The 25890-nt window shown below is 43.5% G+C and overlaps 1 protein-coding gene across 2 annotated transcripts in view; it reads left to right on the top strand.

Moving 5' to 3' along the window:
• The first annotated feature begins 10962 nt into the window (after positions 1-10962).
• The window catches only part of KCNK9 (potassium two pore domain channel subfamily K member 9), an 84872-nt gene continuing 69944 nt past the window's right edge, over positions 10963-25890 (top strand). The window contains exon 1 of one of the 2 annotated variants that reach the window (XM_015856407.2): positions 10963-12318. In XM_015856407.2, the coding sequence (XP_015711893.1) occupies positions 11754-12318 (565 nt within the window). In that variant the 5' untranslated portion in view covers positions 10963-11753. The remainder of the gene's footprint in view (positions 12319-25890) is intronic. The other variant, XM_015856406.2, reaches the window with a different exon arrangement.

The following is a 25890-nucleotide window of genomic DNA, read 5'->3' as shown; positions in this document are numbered from 1 at the left end:
TGCAATGAATATCCCAATTACTGTTCCAAAGAAATATTGTGTGAAAATGAAGAATAGAAAATTGGAAAGTGCTGTTTTAACTTCTGTTATCATTTGCTCTGCTGTTCTGTGGCTGCCACTTTCCCTTCATAATCATCCCCTCTCTTTTACTTTAAAGCATCACGACAGTGTGGCAGTTAATAGTGACCTTGCATAAGATTAAATTGTCCCTCAGACTCAAGCCCCTCAGAAACACGTCCCATTCCTCAATGACACAAGCTGTTCTAGGACTGATTTAATAATATCTTCATAATAAATGCTCTGCACTGAATTTTAAATGTCTTTTCATTCACTACCAGTCTTCACCCATACAGACTTGCAGTTAAACCAGACATATCTACCAAACCAACACTTTTATCATAGAATCATAGTGGTATGAGTTGGAATGGACCTTTAAAGGCCATCTAGTCCAACCCCCCTGCAATGAACAGGGACACCTACAACAAGATCAAGTTAGTCAGAGTTTTTCTAGATCTCAGAACACACAGAGAATCAAGCCTGCTACATGGAAGGTTTGAGGATGGCATCAGCTTATAGGTTCTTCTTTGCCACCTTGTGCACCTATAGGAGCATGGATCTGTGGTGGTATACTATAAAGGACGTCAGAAGCTTTGGGCTTGTGTCATGGCAGAAGTGATTTTTAAGGAAGCTGGTGGCATGGAGAGACAACATGGAAAACTGAACTGAGGAAATAGAGGAGGAGAAATAGGTACAGAATCAAGAGAGGAAGAACAAGATAAACAGAGCACGAGGGCCAGAGTAACTGAGAGGTGGGTGTAGAAGTTGGATGATGGCGGAGGATGTGATAACAGATGAGGCTGCTATATGAAGCTTCAACTATTAGCAGTACATCAGTCTTCTGTTTTACTTAGCAGAGTTCTGGGAAGTGCAGTAATTCAATCTTGTGTAGCTTGTGGAAATGCAGCTCTACGTATATTTGAAATGCAGGAGATGCCACGATCTGGAGTGGATCTCAGTCCGCTTTATCTCATACTCCTGACATTTACAGTTGAAGGAAGCCTGTGGCAGGAAATGGAGTGCAGTTTATTTCACATTTATATGAAAAACATTCAATCATATTCTCTGCTGTTTGTACAGTTACTAAGAGGATGAGATTGATAGTAAGTGGTCTTATGAAGCTATCAGCAAGCTTCATATTCAGAGCTTACTTTTCCACCTTTTCAGTCTGCCCCAAATGGACCTTTCCAGAACTTTCAAGTCTCCCCAGTGGGACTTTACAGTCTGTCAGCAATGATTATCTTTGCCCAGATATAATCTTCAGGGAAATCCAAAAAAGTCCCAGTCTCCTTTTCCATCTCTGTTGCTGAAACAGGCAAAAAATACAGTTTACTATTGTCTCATGGTTGATTTGTTGTTTTTTTTTTCCCCTCTAACCTGTGCTTCATATTTAATGTCGCTTTAGTACAGGTTCAGCAAGCAACAGCTCAGCAGCCCCCTGAGCAGCTCCAGCCTCACCACCCAGTCAACTAAGCGCAAACTTAGGCCTGGAGACATTGCCTAGGGACATAATGAGGTGTGAACCGTGCCTGTCTAGCTATGTTGGCACAAAGTCCTAATGCAGCACAGTCGCATGTCTAAAGCTGAGCGCTCTAATCAGACATCTTGCTTTGCTAATAGAGAAAAACTACTAAAGTGGTGCAGAGCTCCTCTTTGTAGGCAACAGACTGCGTATCCTGCATTCAAAGTTGAACTAGCCACTCTAATTTAGGTGTGAGGAAATGCATCTACTGTAGATATAAGGTTAATCGTGGAGAAAGTCTGATTAATCTTCAAATTTCCCTCCAGGACAATGTGTCCTGAGTTGTGCATTCAAAAGAATGGGGGTAAGGGCTGCCTGGGAGGTGCATTAGGGCTAGGAGCCCTCAGCTATCTCAGCACGCACCAGGATCCTCCAGCTGTGCTCATGGAGACTGGGATTAGAAAGCTGAGGAGTTGCAGGAGCCCTGGCTCTTTTTTAACACTAACCATCAGCTTGACACGCAAGCACAAGCAAAGTCTCTGCAGTGTGTGATATTCATGCAAGAAAAAAAAAAACCTTAGCAATAGATGTGCTCAGAAATCTTCAAGTCATGATGCCTACTGGAAAGATAATTCATATCTGGGAGCCCACTTTATCCTTTCAGTACAGTGCTTACATCAGTGAACATGATGTGCCTTTCACTAGAATCCCCTAGATTTTGAACATTACTTGACTATCTGACCCCCTGGGAAAACTACAGTTTGGGTGCTTGCTGTTTCTTCCTCTTCTTTGTTGCCTTCAAGTGAAAAAAAATGCCAAGAGTATTCACCCAGAGTCTTCAGACAGCTGGAAAAGCTGCAGACACAGCTGAAGTGGACATTAACAAATTTCTTCTGCAGTTCTGAGCGCAATTTATTTGTCTGCCAGTGCCAACCGGCTGATGGCACCAACCATCTCCCTTCCTGTCCCTTTCCTTCAGCTTCAGTATGCAGCTGTCCCATTTCTCTATCCTCTTCCTTCCTTCTCTCCCACACCTTCTTTCCCTTCTGTTTGTTGTTGTTGTTTTTCTTTTTTTCCCATTTAGGTTAGATACCTTACTAACCTTACTTTAAGGTTTCAGCTCAAGAAGTAGACTGTTAAGCAGACCTATTGGTCTCAGAGTGACGCACCACTTAGGTAAGACAGCAGGAGAACCACGAGAATGCTAAGTTGTTATTTTTGGTGGCCAAAAGAGGTGAAACTGCAGAAATCATCACTGTCTTTAGTTATTATTGCAGTTTTATTCAGCCAGTCAGACTGGCCTGTATTAAGAGATGCTGTCCCAAGGTATAGCTGTATGTTAGTTAGGGTACGCTAACATGAACTTGGTTCATACTCTACCACTAATTCATTTGTTGAGTTTGTAACCACATAAACACACTGTGCTTCAGAACAACTATCTGCACACTGACAGTAGCACTTACTGAATCACAGGGGTGCTGTGAGGCTTCATCAATCAATTGTGGTTTTAAAAGAATTCTCAACTCCTGGCCCCAAAGTGTAAATCCTCATAGTTTATATCCTTGATAAATTTCTCTTTATATGAGCATTCAGCTCTTTTTTTTTTTTTTTTCCTTCTCATAACAAATGTACACCAGGTCAGTTCTCAGTGGGTTACTCCTGATTTACACACAGTTGAGAATCCGATCCTTCGTCTTCAGTTAGAGGAAGCCTTTTAATACTGTTGCAACTTTACAAGCTGTTGAAAACTGAAGGTATTTAAAAGCCTCATTTGACTTCAACAGCAGGGAAATGCACCCCTCGCTTTCCTCAGCATCAGTCCTATTTGAAAACATATTGCGTGTTTACAGGCTGCTTTCAGAACTGAAATTGATTTTAGAGTTGGGCGGTCATTAAAGGTTCATTTTCCTTCCCTCCTCCATTTTCAAAATAAGTGATAATATGAGGTGGTGGGAAATTCTCTCCATGAGGTAGTACTGCCTTTGCCCTGGCTCTCTGAATTTCTCTGGAAAGGTTTTCACTAGGCTACATATCCCACCTGATCTCTGCAAGCAAAACTATAATCTTCCCTTCAAAGAAACTGTTTAGCTTTTTGTGTATATACGGGTTGGAATTTATTTTGGAAAATAGTTGTAAAGAGACTCTGGCACAGCTAAATGTAATTGAATTAGTTGAATTAATGGAGGTTTAGGCTATTGCTGTGCTCTTACTTCCATTTCAGCACAGTAAATAACAATGTTTAGCATCACGTTCTTAATTACTAGTTAGCCTGGACTGTGTCTGAGTTTGGTGAGACAAAGCTGACACTTCCAACATGTGAATGGAGAAGAGGAAAGATGATGTTCTTCCCCTTGTACACTTATAGAGTGGCTTGTTTGGTCCTGGTCTGTCCTTGGTGGATTTTAAAGGTGAACCCGCAGCTGGAGTATTTGGAGATTACATTAAGTATTCAAGCCTTGGACCACTGAGACAGGTTTGCAAGTGATGCAACAGTGGAGGCAGTGGGGACACCCCACAGGATGTCCATCTTCTATTGTGAAAGATCTAGGCTAAGGCTAAGGCTGCAGCTGGATACCTCACCTTGCACAAGCCATCTCTTTTAGTAAATCTCTCTGTTCCCTACCTTAAAAAAAAGAGGGATGTGCGGGAGGAAAATGTTGGCTGGAAAAAGCTTTTCATGTAGCGGGATGTGGTCAGGTCATAAATGATAGAAATAGAGGTGAGAAAAAAATATTAGAACAGAATGCACTCTGAAACTATGAAGGCATCAGAAGGGTAAATGTATTCATATATTCTCAAAATAGGAAAAAAAACACAACCAACACAAAACAGAAGGAAGTGTGGAAGAGCCCACTCAATCTCTTCTAAATAAAAAAGATGTGTATACATTCACTATTTATTCAACGTTAGATCCTGCATCTCAAGCAGTTAACACAGAGAAGTTGGTAAGGTAAATCAGCATTTTATTCATACTTAATAGTAATTAAATATTCTACACAATCTTGGGTATTTTATTCTGGATAAGTCTATTCTACACCAAATATTTCTGATAATGAATCCCTATTTTCACTTTACAGTGGTACAGTAATAGTTGTAGCTTATTTCACTGGCCAGGAAGCCAACCAGCCCCCACCCCAAGCAATTTATTTGCTCCATCAGCTGTGATGTTAATTCAGGACACACTTCTTCAACTTCATTCAGAAGTTCCTACTTCAAGTTACAGAACCCACTGCTACAGGATATCTACTGTCTTTCTTAACATTCCAGCTCTTTGCAGCTCAGTTGTTGATGGTGGTGATGGACAAGCCCATACCAGTACAGCAATCTTTTTTTTACCTAGTTTTTCAGTGCTGTCCTCAAAGATTTGTTCTTAGGCAGTGGCAGTCTCAGTATGCAAGGCAGCCATCTAAAGTATGCATCAAAGACTATATTGAGGCATCAGCTGCAGTAAATGCAAAAGTGCCAGTCACACTGTGAGCATTTGGGAAGCTACAAATAGTTCTGCAAGTCGCACTGGCTCAGGAAGCAGTCAGTTCTGTAACAAATGGTCAATAATCAACACCTGGCTGTATTAATTTCTGCAAGGCATCCTGTTCCTCTATAGTGTGCCTACAAGACTGGCATACATTACCATCAGCGAATGATGCTGTCCCTCGAGCTGTTCATGTTTAATGAAAGCTTTGTGCCTATATATAAGTTCTGTGTTTGAGTGAAACATCTTCCAAATCCCTCACAGTAGTTTTGGAAGAGACCTCTGGCTTGTATACTGAGAAGTAAACTCACCCTTTCTGCCATGCACAAGCTCTGCAGAATAAAAAAATGATACATGAATATAAAAATAGAACAGAAGAGACTATTTAGGTTGGAGCAGATGCTCACAGTCCTGCCACCTAGGTTGATTTAATATTAGTGAATTCAAGGAAAAAAAAGAAGTGAACGTGGAAAAAATACTTAGTGTAGGTCTCATCCTGTTCTTTTTTCTCCCATGTGTGAATATGCCTCATGCTAGCACCCTCTCCCTAAGTTAATGAAACTTTTTGCTCATGTTTTCTGACACTACAGATTGTTTTCTAGAGGACTGCCATGTTCAGGCACGGGGTGGGGGGTGGTGAAAGCAAGACTTAAAGCACCAGTCCCCTCTTCTACCTTCTGCTGCATAAACACTGCCTACCTAAGAAGAGAACACTACTGAATGATCTGAGACCTGCCTGAGTGTATCCAATAGAGGTTGCACTACTTTGAACATCAATGGGAAAAGGTACAAAGAATAAAACGACAGCCGCATAGGGAAGGTTCCCTCCTCCATCATTTTCCCCAGCTACTGCTCTAAGGACACCTGGTAACCTGAGCTCGGCTTCCTCTCACAGTCAGCCAAATAAATCCAAGGTCCGTGAACACTTCAGTGACTGTACAAATGCACGCAGCTGGCGGAAGCAAGAAGGGAGCTTGTGAAGCTAGAGGGAAGCATAGCTTGTACAGTCCAGTCTCTAATACATGCAGTGATAATCTTTACATTATTGACAACAACCTGCTCCGAAGGCCAGCAGATAGAAAGATTCTGACCATGATAGGCTTTGAGTTAAGCACTGCATTTTTTAACTGAGCCATTTCCCAGTTCTTCAAATTGCAGTGTTTACCTCAGTGCTGCAGCTGCACTGTGAAGGACAGTCCTTACTTGCAGTTGGTTCATTTCCTGAAATAGTTGTTCAAACTTACAGGGAGAAATTTTTATGGGGGACCTCGGGTGATCTATTCTATTCTATTCTATTCTATTCTATTCTATTCTATTCTATTCTATTCTATTCTATTCTATTCTATTTATGACTGAAATTGCAGTGTTTTGCTTATGTACTGCTGACCTCACTAGGTGTTGGAATCCCTACAGATCTGAAGCCCTCTGCTCATGTAAAAGATGTGACAAGAACTAACCCCTCCTTGCGTGTGACCACTTTCCACCAATAATTGCTTATTACCACTCAAAAGAACATTCACAGCAAATTTCAAAACCCATCAGGTTGCTGATAGGCATCTCCTGTCAGATTATCTAAGCTTCCTTAGGGCATGCAGAGTTGTAGAGGACTGTGCCTCCTATAGTACTCGCATTGCAGAAACCCAGAGGAATCCCCAAAAGGGTCAGAGACACTTTATAGGGTGAAGCAAGGCTAAACTTCTGCCTGGCTTGCGCTTTTGTAGATAATTAGGCACAGAGCACTGAGGTTTAGTGGGCATGGTAGTGATGGCTGAACTAGATCTCAGTGTTTCTTCCAACCCTGATGATTAAATGATTTTATGATTACAGCCTTACATGGACATAGTGGCTAAAATTGGGACTAACTTGCTCAAATTGCAAGATTTCATAATTGCCATGGAGAAACTGTAAAGTTCATTTTCTTACAGAACAAGGTCTGGGGACCACTGAAGGAAGTGCCGTTTGAACAGACAAATGCAAAGCAGATCTGTCAAATTCCTTCAGAGGGGATGCTGAGGATGAAGAAATGTTAGTTGGATTTGAGTAAAGAAGGGTCAAGTACTTGGAAGGAAGATCCATTATGGGTCACTAAATAGATCAGGTAACCGAGGCTCAAAAAATCTGAATCAGAATAGTTTGAGGTTGGAAGTATCTGAGGAGGTGAAAAGGAATCACGTATGCTTGTCCTGTTGCATTTCTTTCCACTTTGCCTTTGCTGCAGAGAAAACTCAAGGTAAAACAGGTGAGTGGCTGTAAATTCTTATCTGGAATGTGAGAGACTCTCACTAGTTTCTTCTCAGGGGAGGAGATGAACCTATTTACCTTCTGATAAGGCACTGGAACAAACTGCCCAGGGAGGTGGTAGAGTCACTCTCCCTGGAGGTGTTCAAGAAAAGGGTAGATGCGGTACTGGGGGACATGGCTTATTGGGCATGCTAGTGAAGGATTGATGGTTGGACTAGATGATCTTAGTGGCCTTTTTAATCTTTAACGATTCTATGATTCCATGAAACATAGAGTTAGCATAGTTCTCAATAGCCATCACAAACACTGTGCAGCTCAGGGCTATCTTCCAACCTGCTCACTCTTCTTCAAGTTGGACTACTGTGAAAGAAGATGCCTGTTGACACTTTGAGATAGCCTTCCTTTTGGTGAATAATCAGGTTTTCTACATCAGTCTACGACCTTCCAGGTCCCCAGTTCTTCACAAAGATCATTTTTCCTTACCGAGAAAAAAACTTCTAGGATCTTTTTAGCTATTTCCATCTACATTAAGGAGAGAAAAGCTCTTCACTCATCTCTTATCCCTCCAATACTTTCCGCACCAACTTTGAAAAGAGGCAATTTTTACATTCTTCATCCCTATGGTTTCCTTCTCTTTCAGTCACGCTGTAAAACCCTGGGTCCCAGTCCTGCACTCAGACTGACATTGAACTTTCAGTTCCAGGGTGTATGTGTTTCTGCCTCTCACTTGGGTGATGCCAGCACTGCTTAGCACCATAACAGAACCTTTGGGCTGAGACACTGATCATTCTGTCCAATGTCACTCCTCCCTGAAGTTTGCCTGTCTGCTCCATGTAGACAGAATGCTTGAGGAACATTTCCGATGCTACTTGTGCTGTGGTTCAAATGGAGAGTTATGTGGATGAGTCTGAATAAGCAAAGACTGAGTGCTAGTCGTCATTCAGGTGCATATTTTTTCTGCAACAAGGTCAGAAAACAAGAAGAAAATCATAAATTTCTGTAGATGTAAATGGATGCAACTGCTCACTAAGCAACACTGAAACATGTGCAAGTACACAGAACTACAGATATTTCCTACTTTGCTGTGCCAAAAAAATGCTAATACTTGGATATTTCTCCACTAAGCACTACACCAATCTGCAGCTTGACCCCAGTTGGAGGAAGGTTGCAGACCCATGGCTGTGCTTGTACTCTCTCTGACTGTCATGCTATTCCGTGACCCAAAGCCCCACAGAGACCTCAGCCCTCAGCTGCCCTAAGGCTCCCCTTCGACCTCACGCTTGCCATCATTTTCCAGCTAAAGGTTAATTACTCCGGGGGACGTTTCCATCCAAGCTGTTGCCCGCAGGTTGCAGTCCTTGCCTGAGCACTATTTTTAGACCAGCTCCTTCGTTGCTATTGATCCTAGTCACCCTCTGTTAATTAGACACACACAACACACACAGCATTTGCAACTCATTTATCAATTCTGTTCAGCACTTCCCTCCCCTGAGATGTAATTTGGAGCCCTTCTTGAATCATGCTATTGATCTTTCCCAGCGTCTTTGCTATAGGATTCTCTGTGTTGCACACTATTTATAGATCCTTCCCCTTCTCCTGCTCTCCCTTGGGGAATCAGAAACGGGCAACGATAATCAGACTTCTATTTTTAAGAAGGAGTCGATCAAAACCACATATTTCCTTTTTCTTTTCCTTCCTTCTTTCTGTTGCTGCTATGCACAAGCTTTCTATCAGTAGGTGAAACCTTCCTGCTCTCCACATGGCATTCGTAATGATTTCAGTAATGCTCAGGTGACACGATCCAGACTTTGCCCTGGGTGAAATTCTGTTTGCTGAATTAATGAAACAAATCCCTACTCCTTGCTGTGTCCAAGAGGTTCATGGAGGGCTCTGTGACCTGTTTTGGCTGCTCAGCCCGAGGTGCTCCAGAGGGCTTCAGTATCTCAAATGGAGTAGATCTATACCATTTTGAAGAGACCAGGTTCTCACTGCATGCTAAAGGAAGGTTGTCCAAAGACCTTAAGCAATGTGTAATCAGAAGTGAGAGACACTTTAAGGATGGAGGACAACAGTTACAAGCCCTGGTGTGCTCAGATTTGAGAAAAATCTGAAATGAGGTTCAAAAGAAGTCAGGAACAAGTCATCCTTCATTGCATGACTGCAGAACACAGCTCTGATACAGGAGAAGGCCTGCAGTTACCATCATAAGGTGATACCAGGAGGGACAGCCTTGACTTGAAGCATTAACACAGACTTAGGCTTCCTGTGATGGCACTGAGTGCCAATGGCTCAGCTGGGGAATGTTACCCAGGGATGAGCAGGATGTCAGGAAAAGTCCTGGCTGGAGGTTGTATAGTTGTATGGCTGTGGTGTTCGGGGCTGTCCATGTAGAGCTGTGGTGTTTGTTTGGGACTGTGGCAACTGGGGCTCTGTGTGTCAAGCTGTGGTGTTTAGGGCTACATTGCTTGGGGTTGTGCATGCAGAGCTATAGGGCTCTTTTTCTGTGGCTGTGGTTTTCAGGGCTCTTTGTGTAGAGTTTTGGTGCTTGGGACAGTGTGTCTACAGACCTGTGGTGTTTGGGGCTATATGTGTTTGGATGTGGTGTTTGGGGCTTAGTGCATATAGCTGTGGTCTTTGGGGCTCTTTGTGTGGAGTTGTGCTTGGGGCTGTGAGTGTAGAACCGTGGTGTTTGGGGCTGTGGTGTCTGGGGCTGTAGTGTTTGGGGCTATGGCATTTGCAGCTGTGCGTGTAGAGCTGCAAAGCTGTGGTGTTTGGGGCTATAGTGGCTAGGGCTGTGGTGTTGGGAACTGTATGTATAGAGCTGTGTTGTTAGGGAGTTTGCAAGCATAGCTCTAGCGTTTGGGGTTGTGGTGTTTGGGGCTTTGCATACAATTGACGTTTGAGGCTGTGGTGATTGGGACTGTGATGTTTTTGGGGGCTGTGGTGATTGGGACTGTGATGTTTTTGGGGGCTGTAGAGTTCGAAGCTGTGGTGACTGAGGCTGCGTATGATAATCTGTGATACTGAGAGCTGATATTGAAGCTGTGTGCGCAGAGCTGTGTACTTGGGGTATGCGCCTGTACAGCTCTGAGGGTGCGGCGTTCAGGGAACCGTAGTGTTTGAGGCCGCGGGGCTGCGCTTGCAGATCGCTCCGTTTAACACCGCATCGACTGGAACCGCATCTTACAACTGCGCCGCCCGGCCCGCCCCGCCGCCGCCACCACAGCCGCCGCCCGGCCCCTCTCGGCGGCCGAGGCGTGGCCAAGCCCGGGGGAGGCGGGAAGGAGCAGGGAGCCCCGCGGCCGCTCCCTGACAGGACGGAGCCGAGAGGGTTAAGCCGCTCCCCGCGGCGGGCCGAGCTGAGCTCCCGCCTCCCCGTGCCGGCGGCGGAGCGAGCACACACCCGCACACACTCACACACACTCACACACTCACACACACACGCGCAGGCGATGGCTGAGGGGCGCGGGCTTCATTTTCCCCGAGATGATGTCAAGAGCTTGGGAGAAGGAGGAGGAAAAGGAGGAGGACGGTTGCTCTTTTTCTTAACGGCTTTGTTCTAAAATCATCCGAAATAAAGCAGCCCCAGCCCCGAGAGCAGCCGTGAAAGTAGCCTTTTTTTTCTTCTCTTTTTTCTTTATTTTTTTTCTTTTCCTCCTTCCCTCCCCCCCCCCCACCCCCTCCTTTTTTTTTTTTTTTTTTTTTTTTTTCTTTTTTTTTCATCCAGCTTTGTGAGCTTTGAGCTCCCCTCCCCACTCCCCTCTCCCTCCCCGGGGGAAGGCTCCGGCTTTTTCCGCTCCGCCCGCCCGGTGCAGGTGCTCCGCGGCTGCCGGCCGCTTCCTCGCCTCGCTCCCTCCCTCCCTTCTCTCTCCCGGCGGTCAGGGCGGCTCCGAGCCGCTCCTCCCGGCTCCTGCGGGGCGCTGGCTGCCCTCCGCCAGGTCCACGCCGCCGTCCCGCCGCCCCCTCCTCCCGCCGGAGCGGCGGCTCGGCCCGGTTCGCCCGGGGATGCTGCCCTCAACTCCCCGCCCGCCGCCTGACACCACCGCCGCCGCCGCCCTCTCCGCACCGGACTCCGCTCCGCTGCTCTCTCCGCGGCCACCTGCAGCAAACCGGCTCCCCGCTGCCCGCCTCGCACCGCGGCGGAAGGAATAAAGAGCTCAGCCCGTCCCGACCTGCCCAGCCGGCGCTCCCTGAGGCCGGGGCGGGCCGGGCCCCGCGGGCTGTACCCGACGGCGGCCGCTTCTCCTCGTCCCCTGCGCGGTTCCACGCTGATGGACGCGCTGCCGCCGCTCGTTCCCCCCGGGCAGCGCCGCGTCGCCGCCTGAAGAAAACTTGGGACGGGGACGGCCCCGCCCGGGCTGCGGGGGACTCTTCCCCGCACCAAGTTCGCGGGGGGACCCACCCGCCTGCCACAGGACTCCGGCCCGGGGCCGCCGCCCAGCGCTCCCTTCCTTCGGCGAGAGCTCGGCGGGGACCCCCTGCCCCTGGCCTCGGTGCTGGGGAGGAGCTGGGGTGCCCTGGATGGCCCTGCGCACTGGGACAGCTTGGTTTGGGCAGGTCTTGCGCAGAGTTTCCCGGCTTCAAGGCACCTGGTCCCGACGCTCCAGCAGCCTCCTGTGCCTCTCCTCTTCCCAGGAGCCCGAGCAGGCGGGCGGGGAGCGGCCGCAGCCGCAGCACAAGCTGCCCCGGAGCAGCCGTCAGCCCCCCCGGCAGCTGCCCCATTGCTGCGGCTGCTGCGGCCTGTCGGATCCCCGGGCGGCCAGGGGGGGACATGGTCCCCTCACTCGCCCCTTGCTGGCGGCCATGAAGAGGCAGAACGTGCGGACCTTGTCCCTCATCATCTGCACGTTCACCTACCTGCTGGTCGGGGCTGCCGTCTTTGATGCCCTGGAGTCCGACAACGAGATGCGTGAGGAGGAGAAACTCAAAGCCGAGGAGATCCGGCTCAAAGGAAAGTACAACATCACCAGCGAGGACTACCGGCAGCTGGAGTTGGTGATCATGCAGTCCGAGCCACACCGGGCTGGTGTCCAGTGGAAATTCGCCGGTTCCTTCTACTTTGCCATCACGGTCATCACGACCATTGGTGAGTGTTTCATTTTGGGGAGGGGGCGAAAGCTCTTCCAGATTGGAAGAGGGGCAAGGGGGGCTGTAGCATGCAATGGGTTAAGTGCTGGATGAGTTTTTTGGCTTCCCTCCCGTGTTATGCAATTCATGACTCTCCATGGACAACTTGTTGGACTTGGATTTGTCCCGCATCCCTTCCTGTGGTGATGAAGCCTGGGTGTCGCCTGGGTGGGATGGTGGCTATGCCAAGCTGTGGCATGGGTAGCAAAGAGAAGGGGGAGGGAAGAGGTGTGATGACACTCTTGAGAGGGGGGTCATTTCTGGATGAGGCTCTCTGGGGGTTCTCTGCAGGAAGAATGAGGCTCTATCATCATGCTCCTCCTGGGATGTGTATGCACCTTTGCTTAAGAGATGCAGAGAAATCTTAAACGTAAGGCAGATGATTGAGTATGAAAATGATGAAGACATGGGAACTGTCTAAGCTGGGAGACCTCTGGATGTATCTGGAGCTAAGGGTAGCCCTACTTTGCCAAACTTTGTCTTGGCGTTGTCGGCACGGGTTCCCATTGCTGGGCCTGTCCGGGGCATTCCCAAATGTGTTCCTGAAGTTTTCTTTGCAGTTGAAGCATCAACAGGTCACAGAGTGCATCTCCTCTTTGCGGGCATACAGCCCAGAGGAGTGATGTCTTCTGTCACGTCTACATTGTCAGGTTTCCCAGGACAATAGAGTGGATACAGCCACAGGCTGTCATTTTGTACTTACCTGCTTTGTTCAGGTAAAACAGGGCATATTGCATAAAGTTTGCTTCCCTGTCATAAAAATAACTACCATGATAACTGGAAGCTGCAGCGTGCATGCAGAACTGTGCTACAGCTCTGGTTTTGTCTTGATTAGTAGTTGTGTTCTTCCTTGTTTTGCATTCAAGGTGGATTTACCGAGACAGTTGACTTGTCCTTCTCCCAGCACTTGTAGATGCTCCCCTCTAACATCTGGGGAGCTCTGACCCTTCTTGCTCAGTGGCTGTTTGATAGCACAGAGAGCAGGATACAAAAGACTCCTTTACTAATACAGAAAGATTCAATCTTTTTTTTACCACTTGGAGCTCGTTACAGCCAACTTCCACGTTGCCACCTGAAGCTATTTTGGGTAGAATATGCCATCCACCATACATCGAGCTGCAGTTACTTAAATTTGCACCTGACTGTGTTGTATGTGTTGCATTAAATTTTTCCTTTGAAAAACTCTGGCACCATGAAGCCTATTTGTTCCTAACAAAGATCAGTTTTTAAATAGGACTATCTTTTTTTTTTTTTTTTCTTTTTTCTTCTTCATATTAATTATTTTCTTCATATATTAATTATCAGATGGCTTGGATTTCTGATATTCATTACAATTTCATAACTTTCTTTTCTCCTTTACTTACGGATACTCTTTAACTTGATTTGAGTCTTGTCATTTATTTGTTCTAGGTGAATACAGGACTATCATGCCCTGGATTATGGCAAGGCTTCCCCACACATGCCTGTATACACACATAGTGCCCTTTACTCTTGCCTAAGTGGTGGCTGCAGTACTTTTCCTTCTTAAGCTTGGTTGGTGAGAAGCAGAAAAGGTTTTTATAACAGTAGTTTGCTGTTTTGATCGTATTTTACCTGGAAAAGAGTACAGCTTGCTTGGAAGCCCATGACATTCTCTCATGCAAAGAGGTGAGGTTCATTTAGAAAGCTCAGAGCACGTCATTGTGCAGAGAGTAGTGTACATTTCAGTAGGCAGAGGCACTTTGGGATGTCAGGATTGTTTAAGTTTTACATGTATATAGCAACAGGGAGCCACTGGGAGGGAGAGCAATAATAAAGAATAGTGGAGAAAGACAGACATTGTTTGATGATTGTTCATTTGGGAAGCTCTGCTCTGGGAGGATGTGTGTTCTGTCTTTGAAAACTTTATTAATAGTTACTATCTTCATTTTGCCAAGTGTCTTTCTATTTTGTGTATCTCTTCAGTACTGCAGTAGTTTTGGAATATTGTGAGATCTGTCAGATGTCTGTGTAAGTTAGCATGTAAGATTTTTCTTTATTTTTTAAATTTATCTTAAAAGAATTTGTTCCACAGGGGGAGAGTGCAACTTTATATATTACAGTTCTCAGGGAAATAAGAAAATACTCATTCTCTGTGTTTCCTGCATTGGACAGTTATCTTAGATGTTCATCTTAATCTTATGTGATGGCTCCTATTTTTAGTCTGCGTGTATGCTCTCATATACATTTCCTTCTCCCTCTGAAACCTTCAAGAGGCACGTGCAGTGTACGCATTAGAGAATGTGCTGTAGTCAGTAAGTACTCATGTAAAGTGCCCCTAAATAACCATCTCAGACTGACTGTTGAAACAGAGTGAGTAAAAACAATCGTTGCATATTCCAGAGTAGTAAATCTGCCCCTACAAACTTCTCTTCTGAGAAGTGCAAGAGGAATCAGTGCACCTCATAGTCTAGTAATATGCATATAACAGCAGACTAATTTATGTCTAACTTAATTCTGTTACTTATACCGCCTTGCTAGCAACATATGCGATTACCTCTTTACCGTGTTGATTTAAACTGCGTGGCTTTAATTAAAATCAAAGGCGATCCTCGATATTCGCGGAACAACACCCGGTCTCGGTCTGCTTTCACCGCGGGACGTGGTGCTGAAGGGACAGCTCCGGCAGCCTCCGCGCCGCCGTGTCCGGCCGCCCTGCTGAGCAGCCTCTGCCTTGAGTAAGGCTGCGGGTCTTGGTCAAGCTCAAAGTCTTGCCTCCTCGGGAGCACTGCATTAAGGACCTGTTTGGGTTAAAGTACAGTAAACTCAAAGCCTCCCGTGTGAGGCAGAGAGGTCTGACCAACTCTCACATTTCCTCAAATCTTTTGCTTTTTATTAAGGGATGGTAGGGTGTTGCTCACTTGTCATGAATACTAAACAAGAGGTTGTTGATCAAGTAAAAAGAAGCAGGTTGCTCTTCCACCTGTGACAATATTTATCCCTACTCCCCAGGCGCAACATTGTTATCTTTATTTTCCTTTTTTTTATTAACTCAACTGTGGGTACTACAATATTTGGTGACTCTGCTCTTAAAATGCAGTATCAGAAAAGAAATGTCATGCAAAGTGTTGATCATGTTTGAATTCTGAGAAAGTTTTTTGGTGATCAAATGAACTAATAAACTGTTCTTGGCTCTCACCAGTTGCTGAGTTTATTTCAGGATTGTTCTGACTTTGGAGTTAGTATAATTTCCTATCTGTTTACAATTACACAGCCAAAATGATGACAGAAAGTGATTTACGCCAGTTCTCCATCCAGATGTTTAACTTTTGTGAGATGTGCTGTAGATTTTGACAGTGAGTTAATCAAGAGGCTGGATACAGTGAATGAAAACACCAACTTTTGAAACTAGAAAGTAGTTCCTAGGTTTTCTACTAAGTTTTAATGCCCTTTTCTACAGGTTTATGTGTGGCTAAACTGGTTCCATATAAGAAGATGTCAACACTGTCAAAATGTGTTGTTGGTATGAGTATTGCTCTATGATTTAGGCCTTAAAGGGTGATAGTCATACTTGATTTAACACCACCGAGCTCTAGTAAACAGTGAATATTTCTGGAGGCTTGTGTAGAATATAAAGAACTGAAAACTGCTTATGTCACCCTAAGATGAACTGAAACAACAAACAGATTGAGGATTTTTATTTTTTTTTCCTGAGAAGTTACTGTAAGTAGAGCAAAACTGAAACCGTGTGTGCAGTGAATTACTAGTCTCTTTTTCTAGCTTTTAGGTTTTTGTTTTGAGTCTTAAACTTGCTATAAACAGTGGCTGAATGTTCCTGGTGAGCAGAGACAAAATAGTTTTGTAGAATATGGTGCCAAATCTGCAACGATGAGTGGAAAAACCACCTACTGACAGCAATTTGGCTACTGATATCTAAAGATCTGGGGAGGAGATGGCTTACTTCAGGCAGATGGTGGCCTGACAGCCAGTTTGAACCTGCATTAATGAACTAAGCAAGCACATGTTTAAATCCATGTCAGGATAGTTGCCTCCGTTCCTCATCCTTTCTCTGCATCACTTCACCTTTCTGTAAAAGGAGTATAAAATACTCACCAAGATGATGTTGTTGCAATTTTTTCTTTTCTAATTTGGGTTAGAAAAGCATGTCTTTTAAAAGCATGAAGCTTAAAAGCATGAATTATTTTGTCAGTATTTATCTTTTTATAAGGCCAGCCTCTGGTGAATGGAGTCTGCTTCTGTTTTTTTTATATCCAGCAATATTTAAATTCATTCAAATGAAAAGCTTTGAGTGGAAAATATATGTATATGAAAATAAAGAAAAGAAAGGAAGAAGACAATATAGGAGGGGAAAGACAGAGGACAAATACATTAATGCTTTTTTCAGTTACATGCTGCATTTGTGAGTTACCAGGAACCTGAGGACCATAGCTCATTTAAAAAACCAAAACAAAAACAAATGATCAAAAAGCAACTCAACCCTTTGTGGGTTGACGTCATTCTATTATTAATAAACTCAGGTGAAAGTAGAGAGTAAGATTTTCTGGTGACGTGAATGCTTGTAGATCCACTAAAGTGATGAATCTATTTTGATTTATCCCATCTGAAGCTTCAGTGGAGAATACTGGATGATTTAGTGGAGGGCTGTTAGTTAGGGTGGTATGGTTAGGTCATGGATAGACTCGATGATCTTTAAGGTCTTTTCCAACCTGAGTGATTCTATGATTCTGTTACTGATTCCATGATCAGAATTTGTAAGATTTGCTTGTGGCAAAGGGGAGGTCAGCTTCCATGAGCCACATGAAGGTGAATATTTTCTAGAGCTTGCTCTCCTGCAAAACAAAGATATTCTGCAATATCTTTTCATACTTTGTTTTTTGTCTCACTGAGGATTAACAAAGAAGATTGTCCAAATAATATTCTGCTAAGGCGGAAGGGACTTTGTCTACCTCCTTTTCTCACATGCTCACAGAAACAGTTTCTGAGTTCTTGAAAACTGGTTTTGCAATTATACCTGACATTCCTAACAGAGGGACATTAGCAAAAGCTTTTTAAAATCTGCTGATAAGCAAGCTCAAACTGATTCTGAACTGCACCTACCAGCTGCATGGCTTATTGACAGGGTGAATATCCAGTAAAAGTCTGGAAACATTTATGGGAAAGCATCGAGAAACCTCTAGCCGCTCTACTTTGTGCTGGTGTCAGCAGATTTCCTTAGCATCCCCAGTCTTGTGAAACTGGCATTTTGTAATCTTGTAGAATTTGGTGCCCTCTCTTTTCTTTCTAACGATTCTTCTTCACTTCTTTAACTGAAGCAAGCGAGATTTAAATTAGGCACTAGCACACTCTTTCTGGTTGTCTGGGTAGTTGTGTGCTGGAGGAGATTGCCTAAGGAGGCTGTGGAATCTCCGTCATTGGATGGTTTTAAACAGAGTTTAGACAAACATCTGTCAGGAATGGTTAAGTTACAGCTGCTTTTGCCCTTGGGGACGACGATGGAGTGGATGACCTCTTGGAGTCTTTATCAGCCTTATGTTCAACAATTTTCTTTTGCCATGTCTTAATCTCTTAATAGTTTTTACACTGCTTGTTTTTTCTTGAAAAAGAACACCAAATATATTTTCATTCTGTTTTCACCATTCTGTGATCTTCTCTTATTCAGTATTCTTCTGTGCAGTGAAATCATTTGTGTGCCTTTGTAAGTGTCACCATAGAAATGTCTGTTTGCCCACTGATAAGGTGGTAAGTTAGCGGTGTCATTGAGTCTTTTGGGGTAGTAATTAGCTGAAAAGAAAGTGATCCCCCCCGATACAGGATAGCAAGCATGCATAGGGCAATAACTGGGAGAGAGAGAAGGCACTCTAGACTAAGAATATTGGATGAAGTTTGTCTGATAGCTATTGGCTTGTTTCCACTAGAAAGTGGAACTCCTTTGCTTTCTCTCGCAACAGCAGCAGAACGGTGAGACTTGAATTAAAAGAAAATTGATTAATGGCAAGCTTTCAGTTTGGACATCATGTTTTGGGACTGACCCTATCGGTCTGGCTAAAGCAAGAGCCAGAGCACCATCATCTTCTCTTGCAGGCAGTCTGAGCTGAGGTGCTTAGTTCCTTCAGTGCCGGAGCATGTTCCTTCACGAATGCTGAAAACTATGCTCATGGTTTCGAACTGGAGTTACACAGCACTTTATATTCAGAATGCTGTTCTGACATTAGGTGATTCATCTTCAAAACACCTCTGTAAAAATTATCCTCAATTTAGAGACAAGAAGATAAAATGACTTTCTGAAGATTCAGGTTGGGAACTATTTCTAATTGCCTAGCAGCTCACTTCTCTGTCTTTCAGACCATGTGGTAGTTTATAACCAGATTAAACAGCTGAGAGGAACCAAAGGCACAGATCCATGATGAATTCCAGGTGATATTAGCAAACTCCAGCAACGTAGGTCTTCCAACATACAGTAACAGCAGAACCTCGAGTTTTCTTATGTCAAGGAGAATTGACAGTTCTTAGGGCTTTTAGTTACCTGCTTCTAGTGGATTTTTCCTGAGAATCCTTGACTGGATTTGGATAACAGCTACATGAAATATCCTTTGTAACAGATGCTAACAAGGACAGTTGCTGATGATGCAGAACTAATCTGTAAGAGTCCTTGCTGCTTCTAAGTTGAACTACAGCTTAATGTGAACTAAGAGCAGATGTTTTCTGTATGTAGCAGGTATGTTCATCTCTTTCAGTTGTGGAAGTTTTTGAATGAAGCCATAGACTATTTCAGAAATTCCACACATGTAGATTGGTTTAATGCAGATTAATTTTAAATCATTCATAGAATCATAAAATCCTTAGAGTTGGAAGGGATCTTTAAAGGCCATACAGTCCAACTTCCCTGCAGTGAACATGCACAGCTAAATCAGGTTGCCCAGGGCTTGATCCAGTCTTACCTTGAAAGTCTCCAGGGACGGAGCATCAACCACATCTCTAGGCAACCTGTTCCAGTGCCTCACTGCCTTCATTGCCTTTGGATACAGTCAATGGGATATACTGACCTTTAGCTAGAAAGCTTGGAGCCTTCCCACTGTTAACCTGTATTCTCCTAGGTCTTTACAACTTGACTAGCTACAACTAACATTGATGTTGACAATGTAGCTATTGTAGTTACAGTGTAGTTTCTTAATGATGGTTTTTTATACTTTTTATCTGTTTTGGTGGTGATGTGTTAAAAAAATTTGCTTTCTTTCATTGCAGCCTGGCAGCTGACAGTCTCTTCTGATCCACTGAAACATTTTTTGTTGTTTGTTTTTGGTAGGGTAAAGCATGCTTTTGTTTCAGGGGAAAAATCTTCCAATTTCTTTTCATTGTTATCATTATTTTCTGTTTAGTAGCTATCTGGCCATTTTTATTGCATTGCCAGTGGCTACAAGGGGTATATGCAGTAGCCAGTTGGTTAAAGAGTTCAGTATGCTTTTTAATTGTTTTCAATAGTGAGATGATTTGGGTGTATCAGTGAAAGACACATCTCTATTAAGGACTGATGTATTTCTTTCTTGTTAGGATGTTTAGGAGGGAATAGTCTGTATTGTCCTTCCAACTAGCTGCACCAGCAAGAAGAGCTTCAGAGAAAAGCAGGCTAATATTGGGGTTAAAAGGTATCTGATGGGAAGCTGATTGTCTACTTGCTCTCCCTTTGCAGAAGAGGATTGCTCCATTTGCTAACTGTGAGATGTCTCTGACAGGAAAATTTCGCAGAGAGCTTTAGGACACAGACTGATGAATGAAACCTACAGCAGTTCGCTGTAATTGTATAGTGCAGGAGATTAGCTGCAAGGAAATGTTTGTAGACTCTTTAATTTAAGGATATTCTTGACATACTGAAAGAAGGTAGAAATAAAAGAAATCTACTCCCCAGGCAACTGGCACTGTCATCAGTATCCGATATTTATTACCATTAACTCCTGGAGATGTCTGGGTGCAGATGGGGTATTTTATTTCTTCCACTGCCTTTTCTTTTGTTTTCCCATTGTGGGGATGTACTCCTATAGTGTTTAAATCATCAATCATTGCTATAGGTGCTGTATTAGAAATTAATCACTGTAACAAACCAATGACCGCTGAGAATTTGAATTGAATTTGGAATTTTCACTTTGCTGCATCTAGGACTTTTCTGGACCAGACCCAGTAGGAAAAAGCATCAAATACTCTTGTTTCAGAGGTCTAGACCTCTACAGAATTCATGAACAGTTGGTGTTTGCTGCTAATTGTTTGGACTATGTGGTGAAAGAGGTGTGGCTCCATTGAGTGAAGATAGTATTACTGACAGCAATCATTAAAAAAAAAAATCTGAAGCATGGTATATACGTTGACTCTGCTCTGGAAGCTTAGGGGACCTGCAATAAAGTGAACTCCAGGAGCAGGAGCCAAATGGAACCCTAACTACAAGCTTCTGTGTGATAGCTATATTGTATAATGTACTGCATCTGAAATGTGTTAAAACTCTTGAGGAGTTTTGATTCTAATCTTGGAGACTGATTATAATCTTGCGTCTGGGAAGGACATCATACCTGCAGAAGAGACTGAAAGTCTCAGTGCTCCTCCACAGTTATTCTGGTCTTTGGGAACTTTTTGTGTTTCCAGAGGTAGATCAGAAGCTGTAGAAAAGTACCTTTCACGCTAAGAACGACAGTATTTTCTTCTGAGGACTAGAAATAATAGAAGGATGTCATTTCATTATTTTCCAGATTTGTTACATAGATGAGGCTGTCAAAAAATCTGAATTGCTGTAGAATCCTAAGGAGGAAAACAGCATGAAGGTTTGGGAGGCAACGTCTGAGGAGTGAGAGTCTGTCCCAGCATTTGAAGATATTATTCACCATCAGTCCACTACATCCTCTGTAAAAGGGCCTGATCTAGGAATTGTTTGCTGCTGGGCACCAAACAGGAGCTATCTTTATAGTCTTTTCTGCAGTATTATTTGTTTTAGAATTATGCTAAATTCTAGACAACTGACTGTTAAAACAGTGATGGTGATCTGTGCCATTGGAAGCACCTGAAAATCCCAGGAATTTTACCTGAATACTTCAGTTGACCTTTCAACTGATGTATTAAGAATTCAGTGATATTCTCAAGCCCTCTCCCTCAAAGTTTCTCCCTTCCTTCTCTGTTTAATGTGTCACTGAATCTCAAGAAGAGGATGGACACGATAGCTATTTGGTCCGTGCTGATGCTCTGTCAGATTTTACATTATTTTTTGGTATTTTTGCCTGACAAACAAATGAGCATTGAGTCTTTTGGCAGCAAAGGCTTAAGCCCATGATTTGCTCTTAAAAACACATCCTGCCTAGTAGTGAAAAGCCTGTTATTTAAAGGGCACTTTTCAAAACAATTAGGGCTTTAGGAGCAATGTATTTGCCTTAATGAGTGCACTCTGCCAGTCAGAGCAAGCAACATAAGCTGATACCTACTCATGTAGGCCAACAGAAACAAATTAGCAGTGTTACAAGTCGGTTTGTGAATGCACTGCATATCCAAGAGGTTTGTTTTAATGCGTGAGAAGCACTTGATGGGTTTCAGAATGCCTTTGTTTTTGTTTTCTTCCCAAATATCCACCACCAATTCTATTTTCATGTAGAAGCTTTTGTACCTCTCCTGTCCTTGTGATAGCTAAATCTTTATGGGTTGCATTCAGTTCTGGTTTAACTTCTTGGACTGGCACCAGAGATCATTTTCCATAAAGCCTCAGTACTCCTACACAGCTTTTTCTGTATGAAGTTTGTTATCAATGCCCTTACAATGTAGGTAGGCCAGCTGCTGGCACTTTGGTATTTATTTGGTGATAATTTTTTAATCTTGGGTGGTTCAGTTCTGTATCTTGGCTTCCAAAGCAGGGAAATAGCAATATCTTATGGTATGGATTTTTTCTTTTATTCCAACTGTTTTTTCTGTTCTCAAGATGAGCTGTAGCAAAGGCTGGTTTGTGATACTGAAGCAGTAGAAGGATTCAATGCAAGCTTAGTTTTGATTATTTAGCAGTAAGTGTCACAAGTGAAGTAGCTGGTGCTTGAATATTTGAGGTCCTGATTTGGATGACTGGTAGAAACCTAACTTGTAGGTTGGTTCTGAACAGTTAAAAATAATTCTGTGATCTCTTTGGAAAAAAGTCTTGCCTGGGGAGCTTTTAATATCCAACTAAAGCCACAGTTTGTTCCTGAAGAGCTTGAGTTTGATACAGTGAATGAGAAACTGTTAAACAGTAGCAAAAAAAGAGTTAGAGTAGCCATAGAGGAAATATCTTTTTAGTCATGATACCAGTGAAATACAACTATATTGCCTGGGGAAGGTGTGCTCTTCTTTGCTAAGCCTTGAGGAACAGGATAGACAAGCATCTGTCAGGAATGACTATGCATACCGTCCTACCTTGCGGCAAGTTATGGACTCATCTCCTGCCTTATTTTCTATGGTTCCGTACACACACAGGCTGTTTGAAGTTTGTCTTGGATCTTGCTTGGTATCTATGTAAGTTGATCATGTCCTTTTTTGCTGAAGGTTCCTGCTTCCCCGAGGGATTATTAGTGCATCCTACCATTTTGTCTCCAGCTGAATATCTAGATAAGAATCAAACTTTTCTCTTAGCAGCAACTGCTTGCTGTCAGCAGCGTCACCGGTTTTTTTTTATGGCTACTGTTTGAACGGCTCTACCAGTGGCTGTTGTAAGGAATAGCAAACACACTGCCTATCTCTAAAAAAGCAACAGGAGAAAACATGGGGAGTTAATGCTCATCAGACTAAATTTGATACTCAGAAGCATATTTGAGCAAGCAGTTAAACAATCAGTGTGGAAGTACCTAGGGGATAGCAAGGGACAAGCTGAAACCAACACAGATTTTTCTTGAGTAACTCATATCAGACTTCTCCGTTCATTCTCTTTTGTTTGGTTGGTGTTGTTTTTCTTGTCTGTTTGTTCATTTTGTTTTTTTTTTTAGTGGAATACCTGGCTTAGTTGATATTGGGGGAGTGATATTTCTTGACTTAAATTACATATGCTGTTATAAGCATTGTAGAGAAACAAAGACTGGATTGAGTTAGTGTAGGAGGGTGTAAGGTCTGAAAGCACATATGCTATAAACTAGAGGATGCACTGCATCTGTATTTATCTCATCTGTGACAAAAGAATTCTCCATGCAGGTGTATGGAAATTGGACAGAAAATACAAACTGGGTTGGCCTGTGCTAAATCTACAACTGGATAATTTCACAACAGGACTTAAAAAAATGCTAAAATCTTTATCGTAGTTTTCTGTCAGACTGAATGGCCGTAACGTGTACAGGGGTCTTACAGGGGTTTGTCTTGTGGCTGATACTATTCAATTTTCTCATTAATGGCTTGACTGGTAGAACAGAGAGAACACATATTATTAATTGTAAGGGGGGTTGCTAGCACTTCGGTGGGCAGAAGCAGAATACAAAATGATTTTTATAAATTGGAAAATGGTTTGAGATCAATTTGATGAAATTCAATAAAGACAAGTGCGAAGTACTACACTGCAAAAGGAAAAATCAAATACACCTAAAGAAAAATGATGTAAACTGACTGGATGCAAGTACTGCAACCAAAACATGGTAGTAAAGTGGATTGCAGTCCACATATGGCTCTGTGGCAAAAGATGTTCAAAATAGTCAGGTATTGGATGTAAGTCACAGAAAGCAGTAATTCTGTTTGGTTGGTATTTTTAAGTCTTCAGCTTGAAAATTGGGGCCAGTTTAGGGTACACAATTTTTTGAGAAAGGAACAGAAAAATCAAAGTGTCAGAAAGGGAAGCAAAACGCTAAGATAAAATGACCTGGCTTTTGTATGAAGTTGTTGTGGTTTAACCCAGCAGGCAGCTAAGCACTACACAGCTATTTGCTCGTTCCCACCACCCTTCCCCAGTGGGATGAGAGAGAGGATTGGAAACAAAATAGAACTTGTGAGTTGAGATAAAAACTATTTACTAAGACAGAAAAGGGAAACGGAAACAAAAACATGATGTAAGCTATATATAATATGTCTGTATATCTCTCTATATCTGCATTTCAATTACTCACCACCTGCTGACTGATGCCCAGCTAACAGTACAACTGCTCTCTGATGGACGCCCTGCTAACAGCACTGTGTCTCACCACCTGCCAACTGATGCCCTGCCAATCCCCAAGCATTGGCCCACCTGTGGCTACCTCTGCATAGCTTTATAGCCTTCTGCATAATGTCATATGGCATGGAATATGGAATAACAACTTGTCTAATTTAGGCTAGCTGTCTTGGCTTTGCCCCACCCTACTGCCTTGTTGTATTGGTGGTGGCTTCACCAGGGGAAGGTTATGCTCAACTAATCTTGTGGCCTTCTATGATGGAGTGACAGTGTTGGTGGATGAAGGGAAGGCAACTGATGTCATTTACCTAGACCTGAGCAAGGCCTTTCACATGGTCCCCCACCACATCCTCATCTCCAAGTTGGAGGGAAGTGGATTTGATGGGTGGACAACTCGATGGATAAGCAATTGGTTGAAAGGCTGCAGACAGAGGGTGGTGGTCAGTAATTCAAAGATGATCTGCCCAACTTTTCACCAGTATTTCATCAATTAAAAGTAAGCGTTCCTCTGCTAAAGAGATGGAACATGATAAGTACACACCACGTGCGCAACAATAGTTTTACCTGCATGACCATGGAGAGGATATGAGGAAGTGGGATGGAAAACCCACCTCAACCCTACAGGTGCTGTATGTGAGTTACAAGGGGTGTTCAGCCAGGAAAATTGGCAGCTCTGTTTTCCAGTGGCCAGTCTCTCCAAGCAGCAGCCTGCTCCCAGTGAACTCCTCCACAGATTTATAGCCTTCTGCATGCTGTCATGTAGTATCAAATAACTCCCTGCTTAATTGAGGCCAGCTGTCTTGGCTCTACCCTAACCCCTGCTGTCACACCATAAAGGTAATAGCTCTTCCCCTTTTGAGTGGCCCAGCCTGCTCCTGAGTGTGCACCCGTCACTCAGCAACAGCCAAAACACTTGTGTACTATTAACACTATCTATCTCAGCTGTAACTAGTACTGAAATGAACAAAGATATTGTTGTGTCTGGAATAGAAGTAAATGAAGGGGGGAATAGTAGCAATCTTCAGGTTGTCATGAAGAGGGCAGTGATAAGTTTCTTCCACATATTTACCCAGAGTGTTTACACTGCAGCATGTCAGATGCAGGCTCTATCAGCAATGAAAACAGCTGTAATATGATCTGCAGGGAGCCTCCAAAGTGCCAATGATAGGATATTTATCTGAATAGGTTAGTTGTCCAGCAGACATGGGCTTGGTATACTTGAGCCTGCCTCACTGCTGAGTGAACTAAGTTACCTGTTGAAGTTCTTCAAGCCATATGTTCCTATGAGTGGGGTATTGGTATCTGCTATGCAGAATGAAATGATGATTTGAACAACGTCTCAGTGATGGACTGAGATCTAAGAATCCTGCAAGAGCTCAAATAGTGTAATGAGGTGCTTCCTAGCACTCATTTTCTAGACTTTTATACTTTATG

The sequence above is a fragment of the Coturnix japonica genome, chromosome 2 (assembly GCF_001577835.2).
Source record: "Coturnix japonica isolate 7356 chromosome 2, Coturnix japonica 2.1, whole genome shotgun sequence".
Classification (NCBI taxonomy): domain Eukaryota; kingdom Metazoa; phylum Chordata; class Aves; order Galliformes; family Phasianidae; genus Coturnix; species Coturnix japonica.
The sequence above is the reverse complement of the archived record's forward strand: the minus strand, read 5'-3'. Positions and strand labels throughout refer to the sequence as shown.